This window comes from Chiloscyllium plagiosum, unplaced genomic scaffold, assembly GCF_037043375.1.
Source record: "Chiloscyllium plagiosum isolate Xiang-an unplaced genomic scaffold, Cpla_swu_hap1 HiC_scaffold_20, whole genome shotgun sequence".
In the NCBI taxonomy this organism is placed as follows: domain Eukaryota; kingdom Metazoa; phylum Chordata; class Chondrichthyes; order Orectolobiformes; family Hemiscylliidae; genus Chiloscyllium; species Chiloscyllium plagiosum.
In genome coordinates, this window is record NW_028270158.1 from 56,360,671 (window position 1) to 56,372,947 (window position 12,277).

The 12,277-nt window shown below is 42.2% G+C and overlaps 1 protein-coding gene across 1 annotated transcript in view; it reads right to left on the minus strand.

The window, feature by feature from the left end:
* rab26 (RAB26, member RAS oncogene family) overlaps window positions 1–12,277 on the minus strand; it is a 362,723-nt gene that overhangs the window by 110,891 nt on the left and 239,555 nt on the right. The window contains exon 5 of the mRNA XM_043711201.2: window positions 3,691–3,743. Coding sequence (XP_043567136.1) covers window positions 3,691–3,743 — 53 coding nt within the window. The remainder of the gene's footprint in view (window positions 1–3,690; window positions 3,744–12,277) is intronic.

Below are 12,277 nucleotides of genomic sequence, written 5' to 3' on the forward strand. Positions count from 1 at the left end.
GCAGCCCACAGAGAGATTTCAGCAATGATTATGAATTATGAGTACGAGGAGCTCATACCTTCCACATTCTGATGCTGCTCCACAAAAGAGAGAAGAGGTAGAGGCACTAAAAAGTGAAGTTGGCAATGAATTAGTCCCCTGTTACAACCACTGGGCAGAGTTGTAATCAGCTGGCTTGCTCACACAATCTGAAATGAGGCAATAGGAACCACCTGAAGAGTATCTGGCCTCTCCCAGGCCTCATACTCCTGCTTTAAAGCTGCGCCATTTTTTGATGCAAGACTCTTGCTTCAGTCATGTCATGATTGAGGAATGATATCACTGCCTCATTACGAAATCCCTACCGTTTACTAATGACATTGAATTCAATGTCAGCCATGTACCATTAATGGGCTTGCCACTTTATCCATTAAACTGCAGCAGCATGTTCCCATGCAACTAAAGAAGTTCCTCAAGCATGTCAAGTGGCCATGTTAGCGGTGGCAAGACAGCATTCAGCAGGCACTGCAGATATGCCCATGTTGGCAGGGCTCATACCATAGCACCATCCTGGGTCTTCAACCACCACCTCTTGTTGCTTCTGGTCTGTGCAATATTGCCCAACATGTCAGGAGACAAGCCAGATCATCCTGCCCCGACTGTGAACAGATAGTGTCAGTGGAGAATAGAATGGGTGTGTGATGATACCATGGCTTTAAGAGGTGTATTTGTTTGTCCGGATTATTTTTATGAAGAGAGGTTGAAACAGAGGTACCAAATGATCTGCTCAAGGCCAATAACGTAACCAGCTTCTGAAGCCTTGGGATTTTTTTAAAAGTTGGAACAATCGAAGCAGCCTGAATGGGTGAAGTTAAGCTTCCACCGAACCAGGACATTTTAATCTTTTAGCCTTCAGTAGCAGTTGCTGGGGTCTTGAAGCTGGATGCGGAAGCCCTTATTCCTCTCTCTGTTACAGCTAAAAGCTGGGGTTCTCTTCCTGCTGCTGGAATTGCATGAGAGACAATCTATTTTACTGAATTTGCCTTTGCCAAGAGTGTGTTTATTGGATGCTACTATGTTGGAGCTGTTAATTAGTAATTTTTTTAAAATTAAGCATTCTAATAGAGTTAGAGTTAATCCAAGTCTTTTATTTTTATTTTGTCTGTATTTTAACTATAGTGTGTTTTGCTTCAAGTTGAGTAGTTTGACCAATCGAATTGCATGTGGAATGCAACACCTTACACTTACCTCTAAAATAAGAAAATGGTATGGTCTAGGCAATCTTATTAATATATTCTGAGCGGGTTTGATCTGGTCCATAACAGTCTACATATAAGCTTGAGGGTATTTGGAAGAAGAGAATGTTTGAACAGTTACCATTGCATGTTGATGCTGTGATGTCAAGTATATTCAAGGCTGAAAGAGACTCGTTTTTAATCAGTAAGGGAATCAGGCAGGAAAAGGCAGGAAATTGGGGCTGGAGATTATCAGATCATTGATGTCACTGAATGGTGCAGCAGAGTTGAATAAGAACATAAGGATATGACAACCAGGAGCAGGAAAAGGAAATTCAGCCACTTAAGACTGATCCACCATTTAAATATAATTAAGGCTGATCTTATCTCAGCCTTAACTCCTCTCTGGGAGAAAGTGAGCTGCAGATGCTGGAGATCAGAGTCAAAAACTGTGGTGCTGGAAAAGCATAACCGGTCAGGCAGCACCTGAGGAGCAGAAGAGTCGATGTTTTGAGCATAAGCTCTTTGTTAGGAATTTTTCAACTCCTCTCCAGCCTCTCTCTGCTCCGATGTCTTATTATCTTATGCTTGGAGGGACAGCCTCTCTGCAAATGAGGCAAGAAAGGATGAATGTATTTGAAGAACAGAGGAAGAGGTGAAAGAAGGTCTTTATGCGAATGGATAGATGGGAAAATAAAGTGGGTTGGACGACAATGTTAACGGTACCACTGAGGAAAGCCAAACCAAATGCAGCTCTACCTCTGAAACACAGCAAATGATGATGTAAGAGAAAGGATGAGAGAGGAATAGAGAAGCATCAGACTTTAAGAAGCAAATTCCAGTATTTAGGGCCTGAACAGTTGAAGGCATGGCTGTTCTGATGGTGTAAGGAGAGGGAGAGCTGGGAAAGAGGTCAGGGTTAGAGGAGCAAAGAGTAGTCAAATTATTGAAGGGTTGCAGGAGATCGAGGTGACAGAGTGAACTTACAGCTAGTCTTTCACAGTGTGCATTCATCATCATGTTTGGAAGCTGCTTGGAAAATCCCCTATTAAATAGCATGCATGCATTTGACATTGTACAATTGTATTCTTGGCAATCAACTTTAAGGGTCAAAACATTAAGGGTTATCTGCAAACTGTGGAAATATTTCAGCCAAACAGCTGAAAATTCTTCCAAGCGTGTGAAATATCGTATCTAATGCTACACATTCACAGAGAGTCCATTGCACCAGCCCACTCCCCTGCAACCTCACTCCAATTTCCACGTTGCAGTGAAGGGGAGGGAGAATCTGCAGTAAAACTAAACATCAGTTCAAACAAATCAAAGCAAATAGCAGTGATCTGGCCACATTCACTGAATCTTGAAAAAGAGCACCTCTGAAGAATGTCAAAAACACCACAGGAAAAACATAACAAAATGGTTCCTTTCGTCCAAGAGATAAAATGTTAACTCAATTCCAATCTTAATAGCTTGCAGAGATTGATCCACACAATCAATGAGCTGATTTTTAGAAGGCCATCCTGCATTGGTTAAATGACGATTAAGGAGCCCGTCACACATATACGCACCATCATCTGTTTTCCCATTGTAATAATTTATCACTTCACAAGATCATGAAAATCTCTCTCACTGCCATGAGTTGGCTAACAATATTAAACAGGAGCCTGAGAAACAATCCACCCACAGTTCACAGTTTATTGCTTCATCCTTTCACTGCTAGGAAAACTGATATACAGTACTCAATGTCGTGGTGTCAATCCATGCCAAGTGTCCAAAATTCACTGCTTGCTCAAGTCAGTCTGTAGTCAAACTCCTTAAAATGATCATTTTAGCCCCATATCTAAATATCCAATCAATGAGAAATCTTAGTGTATCACTCCATTGATGAAAATAAATAGAACAAATGGAGCAACTAGTTTTCAAATCTCTCCCAATATCACACCTCTACCAGTCGTATGTGCTTTTGTATTCATTAAATTCAGAACAACTTGTCTGATAATAGCACAACGTGTTACTCTTAAAGTTTAAAGCTTCCCTGTATATTATTCATCAGAGGATTTAATCCATTTACTTCTAGTGGATTTTAAGTTTCAATTGAATTAGTAAAAAGATTTAATACAACGGTATCATGTATTGTACAATAATATCTTTCAACATAACTTCCATAATGATTTCCTCAATGCTTAAAGTACCAATTTAGTGTTTTCTAATTTGACCATTTTTTAAATTTATTTTCGTTAATACTAGTCAGACGTTAGTTATATCCTCAGCAATGAAATGACTTTGGGCAGTGGCAACTCAGAAAATGTATTTCAATAAAGACAACAGTATCAAAATGATGCCACACACCCATTCTATAAGCCTCATATTTAACTAGAGTGCCCCATAATATCATGCATTGGGTGCTGGACATTACACCCATGAACCTATACATGATCTGGTCTGATCTTTTCACTCGACGTACAGATCCACCTACCTGAATGTTGTCAAATGATGTTTTGTTTGTGACATCATATAGCAGCAAAAGAGCTGTAAAAGGAGGAAAAATAATTGATAAAATTACGTCACAAATCAATTGAGATTTTAAATTCTAAGCCATACAAAAGAGATTTTGTCTAGCTGGCTTGCATGAGTAATGTATTGAAATTAGTCAGGAGTGTTGCCAAACAAAGAGACCTGAAGTGCAGGTTCATAGTTCCTTGAAAGTGGAGTCGCAGGTAGACAGGATAGTGTAAAAGGTGTTTAATATGTGTTCCTTTATTAGTCAGAGCAGTGGGTATAGGGCTTGGGAGGTCATTGCAGCTGCTTCGGACATTGGTTAGGCCACAATTGGAATACTGCATTCAGTTCTGGTCTCCCTGCTACAGAAAGATGTTATGAAACTTGAAAGGGTTCAGAAAAGATTCACAAGGATGTTGTCCAGGGTTGGAGGGTTTGAGCTAGAGGGAAAGGCTGGATAGACTGGGGCTATTTTCCCTGGAGTGTCAAAGTCTGAGGGGTGACCTTATAGAGGTTTATAATATCATGAAGGGCATGGATAGGGTAAATCGACAAGGTCTTTTCCCCAGTGTGGGGGAGCCCAATACTAGAGGTTTAATGTGAGAGGGGCAAGATTTTTAAAAAGCCTAAGGGGCAACATTTTCACATAGAGGATGGTGTGTATAGGGAATGAGCTACCAAAGGAAATGGTGGAGGCTGGTACAATTACAACATTTAAAAGGCATCTGGATGGATATATGAATAGGAAGGATTTAGAGGGATATGGGCCAAGTGCTGGCAAATGGGACTAGATTAATTTAGGATATCTGGTCAGCATGGACAGGTTGGACCAAAGGATCTGTGTCCGTGCTGTACATCTCTATGACTTTGTGACTCTATGAAATGAACAAAGATGATGCAGGTTTTGCAATGGTAATGATGATGAACTCCCAGGTGAGACACCCCAGTTCCTTTGGAAAATCAACAAAATGAACAGTATTTCTTTTTTGTGCTGTTTGATTCACTGTGAAATCCTTTGAACAAATCACATTTTGTTGTAAGAAGTGCAGTTGGGTTTTTCACAGTGCTTATTATTATTTATGAATACCTTCACAGGTCCTGACAATTGATTTTTATATTCGTGGAATTTCAAAATTCTCCATAAAGATTTAAAAACTATATAATTTCAAAAAAATTTTTATCTCTTTTTTAGCTTCTCTCTTATTCTAATTGTTCACCATCTGAAATTTAAAAGGGAAGGAATTCAATGCTTTTAACTTCTGTATTTGCTATAAAAATGAGTTCTTCAGTGTGGCTGGCTGGATTGCTGGATATGTCTTTTGAAAATAACTGCACTGAGGCTGAGGAGAAAGTTGAGAGTTGAGAGAACAGCAGGACAGGCAGCAACTGATGAGCAGGAGAATCGACATTTCAGGCATAAAGTTTCCTGATGAAGTGCTTATGCCCAAAACATCAACTCCCCTGCTCCTTGGATGCTTTCTGACCTGCTGTGCTTTTCCAACACCACACTGAAGCTGATCCCATCACCAAGTCACCCTTCATTTACACATGAACCATCAGAGTCATAGAGTCATAATCATACAGCACGGAAACAGTCTAACAAGTCCATTCCAAACGTAATCTCAAACTAAACTTGTCCCACCTCCTGCTCTTGGCCCATATCCCTCCAAACCTTTTCTATTCATGTATTTATTAAAATGTCTTTTAAACATTATAATTGTGCCCACATCCACCACTTCCTTAGGAAGCTCATTAAACACGTTCCTTGACCTTAGCACCGCTTCTTCAGAGTCAGCTCTCTCACTTTTTCCACTTTTTATCTGTCAGCCAGGGCTCTCTGATTGGACCAAATTAACAGCCTCAATCAAAGAACTCATATTCTATGAGGTCCAGCTGGCTAACCTCATTAGAATCACCGCATCTTTGACTTCATACCAGATTTAAACTGTGTCAGGAATGGGGAGGCCCACAGCATACAGAATCTAGATTCTAGTGAGGAGCTACTTTTAATAGTCACAGATGAGCACCTTGCCTTTGCCGCAGACCACAAAATGCAATCCATTAATTGTTTAAATAGTAAACATTAACAGGAAGCTAATAGCAAAAATTTCACCAATCAGACAGGGGAATAAATATCATTATACAATGCTCAATGCTTTTGTGGCAAATTTCTTTAGCTGTTCAGATCACAACATTGTGGGTGTATTGGCAAGTGTATATTTTAGGATGCACAACTTTATCATGATTATGTAAAAAGGCTTTATGGGCTAAAGGATCTACTTTGCCCATCATTGTTTGTATGTTTATTTGTGCTTAACTGTCACTTTTGTTTAACTCGTTCATGAGATGTAGGTATGACTGGCTGGATCAGTGTTGATTGCCCATCCCTAAGGGCTCAAAGGGCAGTTAAGAATTAGCCACATTGCTGTGGGTCTGGCTTCACAGGTAGGCTAGACCAGGTGAGAATGGCAGATTTCCTTCCCTCAAGGATATTAGTGAATGAGAATCCCCAGATGGGTTTTTCCAGGCAATGGTCATCACTATTTCCAAATTATTATTGTATACAAATTCCACCAACTGCCATGGTGGGATTCTAGCCCAAGTCCCTCGAAAAAAACCTAGGTCTCTGGATTAATAGTCTAATGATAATATCATCAGGCTGTCATGTCTACAGATAGCTCATCTATAACACGGTAGTTGTGTCCTTGTCCAATCCCGCATTATGGAAAAGTCACACTTAAGAAATAGTACTTGAAGTATTGGCAATGTAATCACGTTACAGCCAACAGAAGTTTGAAAAGTTTGCACTTTAGAAACAATGTCCCCAATTTGTCAATCGTGTTGCAGCAAATTTGTGTTAGCAAAACACACGTTATAGCGGAATGAACTGTATTGATGAAAATAGATGAGGTCCAGTGTTAAATGCAGACAGAAAGCTTTAAAAAATTGAATGTCACCACAGGACTGAATTTTACAGGATTCTGTGATACCCATCTCCCCTCCATGCTGTAAGGTTGGTGTGGGGTGGGGTTTGCGTGTGGAAGTCCACCCATGATGGCAGCGAGGCGAGACTTCTGAACCTTTCCTGGGAGGACATGTGATTGTCCACATCACGGCCAGTCAGGAACAGTGGCCATTTCTGGGCCTACAAGTTGTTCCTGAAGCCCAGCAGCCCAACTGACATAACAAGTACAGGGTCCAGGCTGTAGGAATGGGTAGGGCAGGGTGGGTTGAGATGAGTTGGTTTAGGTTTCCAGCTTCAGGGTACCTACCTGAAGGATTAAAGGTGGTGGGTTAAACAAAAGGGGATGTGTTTCTGATGGGCCAAGGAGCCTCCTGGGCTGACAACCCGCAGAGTGAATATTAATGAGCTTCTTGTGATGTGTGGGCCTCCTCCTACTGCGACTCAAAGACTGAATGATCATTAATTGGCCCCATTTTAGATTTCATGTCTAGGAGGCCGTGTGGAAGTAAAATGGAGGTAGATGCAGCCTTGATTGGCTCCCTTTACAAGAACATCATGAAAATGACAAGGTGTGTTTACAAAGGAGTTGGAGAGAAACTGGGACCATTGGTGGAGGGTTCAATAACTGGAGAGTCCAAGTTTTAAACTGATTGGTTCAAAGAATTTAAGGCATGAAGAAAAGCTGTATTACTCAACAAGGTCGCTACAATCCAGCACAGTCCTTCAGGGGCTGGTGGAGAGAGAGTCAGTGGTTTTCAAAAGGAAATTGGGTAAGTACCTGAGTGGAAAACATGTGCAAAGCATTGGGGTATAGCTGAATGAGCAGGGCTTGCCAAAATACTCTTGCAAATAGCCAGCATGCTTTTGCAGGTCCAACTAGTCTTCTACAATCCTGTAACCATTCCAGGATTCTAATATTGATCAAACATTATCACTAGTTTGGAATATTAATCACACAACTTTTAAAAGAAGAGAGCTACCTGCAGACCAACTAACCTGGTATTAATTCAAAAATACCTAAACGTGTTCCCTTCAGAGCCTTTCAGAACTGTACAGTTAAAACTTCCAAAAGACACAAGTGCTGATCAACTTGACAAGAAGCAGACTCCTGCATAACAACTCTAACATTTCCAATAAGTTTCTCTGTCTTTGCTCAGACTAAAGTTCATCATACCCACTGCCTGCTATTGTGAGATCTACAAAAGCCAGGTTGGGGCCCAGTAGGTAGTAAAACAGATATTAACTATCTTCATTATCACTGCAGCTTGGAAATAGAACTTGCAATTTCTTTTAATCAGTTCCAACTCCTTTGCTTGCTCAGGATATCATGCTGCAGTACCTTGTGAGAACGTGTTTGGGGTGTCCCTTGCAGGCTACCATACTGTTTGTGGATGATTTCCTGGCTGATTGTCATTGCGATGCAGAGCATTTTGACAGAGCTGAAATGGGAGGGTATTCACAAACAAAAACAGTGGGGCAGATTTTCTACAGGTCATGCAGATGTTACTTCAGTTTAAATGGAATTTGGGAAACTGTGGAATTCCCAAGAAATAAACTCCAACTGAATAGCCGAAGAAATTCAATCTTCCACTGGGCATTTCCTAAGTCGGGAGCCCATCGAAGTCTCCACAAGACTTCAAATGGTTCCAATGTCATTTGGGAAGGTTGTTTGGCAGGAAAAGGTAAACTGTTAAATGCATAGTCAATCTCCTGTAACTGTTAAATTGATCCCATACTTAACACACAAGTCCAAGTACACTTCCTCCAAGTGACTTCCATACTCTAGGCCCACACCTGACAACCCCAGGAGCTGACACTCTCCCCAAGACCTATTCTTCACCCCAGAGCCCAACACACCTCTCTCAGCAGGAAACCACCCCTTTAGCCCCCCACTATCACCTCCAGTCCTGTTCTCTCCCCCACCCATCACTAGCTCCATCTGATCAGATCTCCCATGAAACCCAAGCCAACCCGGTACCTCTCCCCAATACTGTCAGCACAGGACCAGACCCCTACCCTGCTGCCAAACACAACCACCCACTCCCTTCACTCCTCTGGACCAAACCATCTTTTCCCCCGCCAACCCCTTCTGCATCCCAGTCTCCTACCAGACTTACAACCCACCCCCTGCACCCTGCAGCAGTTTCTCCAGCCCACCCCAAGCTACCATTAACACTGCATCACTTAACCTGCTCCCATCGCCATCCCAGCCCCTCCCTGGCCTGCCCTTTAACCAGTGGCCCCTACAGCCCTCCCCAGCTGGTACCTGTCACCTATCCACTTGGCATCCTACCCATCCAGCACCCTAGCATCACATTCACTTTATATACTTATTGTTTACCAACAGATCTGGGAACCTTTACAATTCAAAATCCAGCAGCTGGTTGTTGAGAAAATGGGATGTGGTTTGCCTTTCTACATTGCAAAAGAACTGTCAGAATGGAAATACAGCTCTGCCTCTCTAAGGCAGACCTGAAAGAACTCTCCTCTTGGAAAACTGGTGCTCTCTTCTTTCATAAAGAAAGAGGGGTCGGAGTGGTAATCTGACCAAGCATGCCACTCCAGGAGATTCTGGCTCAGTGCATTTCACAGTCCAACTCTTGCAACATCAAAACCATTGAGATTACACAGTTGGTGGCATGTGAGATTTGCAATTTGCATTTATGACGCACCTTTCATGACTGCCCCGGCACATTTGAAGTCTTTATGAGCACTGAAGTAATTTTGAGGTACAGTTACTCTGGGAAGATAGGTGACACTGCAGCCTTCCCCTGCATAGCAAGTTCCCACCAATAACACTGTGATAAATAATATCTGTGATGTTTATTGAGGGATGAACATTGGCCAATTCAGCAGGATTTGCTGCCTTTCAAAAACAGTACCGTGCAGTCATTTACATCCAACACATGGGATAGAATGAGCTTTGATTTAAAATTTCATCTGCTCCAACACCGTACTGCACTGGGGCATCCTTTCTGACTTTGGCTTTGTGTGCAAGTCCTAGAGTGGGACATGAACCTACAACCTAAGAGATAAGTACGATATCAATTGAATCACAACATTTGTAGAGTGAACAAACTATAGTATTTTTCCTATTCAATAAGAGAAACATGGGCAATGTATGAATGGAGTTCCAATTCACACTGTTCCCATCTCACACACCTGAAAAGATCAAGTTCACTCAAATAACATGTTGTACATTAGGCCCCCTGTCTTTTCAAAACACTATAGTTAACAACAATGAGACAGAAGATGCACTCAAATGGCAGCTATGCGAACAGGCTTGAGACATACACAGACATGTAAAAAATTACATTAACATCATCTCATCTGTGAAAACTATTTCAGAGATTTATTGTTTTTTTTGAGGAATAAGTTGGGAGGAATGTATATTTTGCCAGGGATATTGGTGTCTGATCAAGGCCCAGGGTTGCCAAGCTTGGTGCAGCAGATAAATGTTTGAAGAAAGGGACTACAGTGTATTCAGAGACTTAGAGTCATAGTCATAGAGTTGTACAGCACAGAAACAGACCCTTCAGTACAAGTCGTCCATGCCAACCAGATATCCCAACCTAATCTAGTCCCACCTGCCAGCACCCGGCCCATATCCTTCCAAACCCTTCCTATTCATATACCCATCCAGATGCCTTTTAAATGTTGCAATTGTATCAGCCTCCACCACTTCCTCTGGCAGCTCATTCCATGCACGTACCACACTCTGCGTGAAAATGTTGCCCCTTAGGTCCCTTTTGTATCTTTCCCCTCTCACCCTAAGCCTATGCCTTCTAGTTCTGGACTCCCCCATCCCAGGGAAAAGACTTTGTCTATTTATCCTATCCATGCTCCTCATGATTTTGTAAACAACTATAAGATCACCCCTCAACCTCTAATGCTCCAGGGAAAACAGCCCCAGCCTATTCAACCTCTCCCTATAGCTCAAATCCTCCAACCCTGGCAATATCCTTGTAAATCTTTTCTGAACCCTTTCAAGTTTCACAACATCTTTCCGATAGGAAGGAGACCAGAATTGCACGCAATATTCCAACAGTGGCCTAACCAATGTTCTGTACAGCCGCAACATGACCTCCCAACTCCTGTACTCAATACTCTGACCAATAAAGGAAAGCAGACCAAATGCCTTCTTCACTATCCTATCTACCTGAGACTCCACTTTCAAGGAGCTATGAACCTGCACTCCAAGGTCTCTTTGTTCAGCAACACTCCCTAGGACCTTACCATTAAGAGTATAAGTCCTGCAGAGATTTGCTTTCCCAAAATGCAGCACCTCACATTTATCTAAATTAAACTCTATCTGCCACTTCTCAACCCATTGGCCCATTTAATCAAGATCCCATTGTAATCTGAGGTAACCTTCTTCGCTGTCTACTACACCTCCAATTTTGGTGTCATCTGCAAACTTACTAACTATACCTCTTGTGCTCACATCCAAATCATTTATATGAATGATGCAAAATAGTGGAGCCAGCTCTGATCCTTGTGGCACAGAGGATCCTTGTGGCATCCTTGATCCACTGGTCACAGGCCTCCAGTCTGAAAAACAACCCTCTATCACCACCCTCTGTCTTCTATCTCTGAGCCAGTTCTGTACCCAAATGGCTAGTTCTTCCTGTAACCAGTCTCCCATGGGCAACCTTGTTGAACACCTTACTGAAGTCCATATAGGTCACATCTACCATTCTGCCCTCTTCAATCCTCTTTGTTATTTCTTCAAAAAACTCAATTAAGTTTGTGGGACATGATTTCCCTCGCACAATGCCATGCTGACTATCCCTAATCAGTCCTTGCCTTTCTAAATACATGTACATCCAGTCCCTCAGGATTCTCTCCAACAACTTGGCCACCAATGATGTCAGGCTCACTGGTCTATAGTTCCCTGACTTGTCCTTACCACCTTTCAGGAGAAAGTGAGGTCTGCAGATGCTGAAGATCAGAGCTGAAAATGTGTTTCTGGAAAAGCGCAGCAGGTCAGGCAGCATCCAGGGAACAGGAGAATCGACGTTTCGGGCATAAGCCCCACCCCAGTCTGACCTATCACCCTCACCTTGACCTCTTTCCACCTATCGCATTTCTGACACCCCTCCCCCAAGTCCCTCCTCCCTACCTTTTATCTTAGCCTGCTGGACAAACTTTCCTCATTCCTGAAGAAGGGCTTATGCCCGAAACGTCGATTCTCCTGTTCCCTGGATGCTGCCTGACCTGCTGTGCTTTTCCAGCAACACATTTTCAGCTCTTACCACCTTTCCTAAACAGTGGCACCATGTTATCCAACCTTCAGTCTTCCAGCATCTCATCTGTGACTATTGATGATACAAATATCTCAGCAAGAGGCCCAGCAATCACTTCTCTAGCTTCCCACAGAGTTCTTGGGTACACCTGATCAGGTCGTGGGGACTTATCCACTTTAATGTATTTCACGATATCCAGCATTTCTTCCTCTGTAATGTGGACATCTTTCAATATGTCATCATCTATTTCCCTACATTCTATATTGTCCACATCCTTTTCCACAGTACTTGACAGAATACTCCATGTTGTTAGAAGGAGGAGGAGGGGCATAGCTAGAGCTCTACTCTTTGTA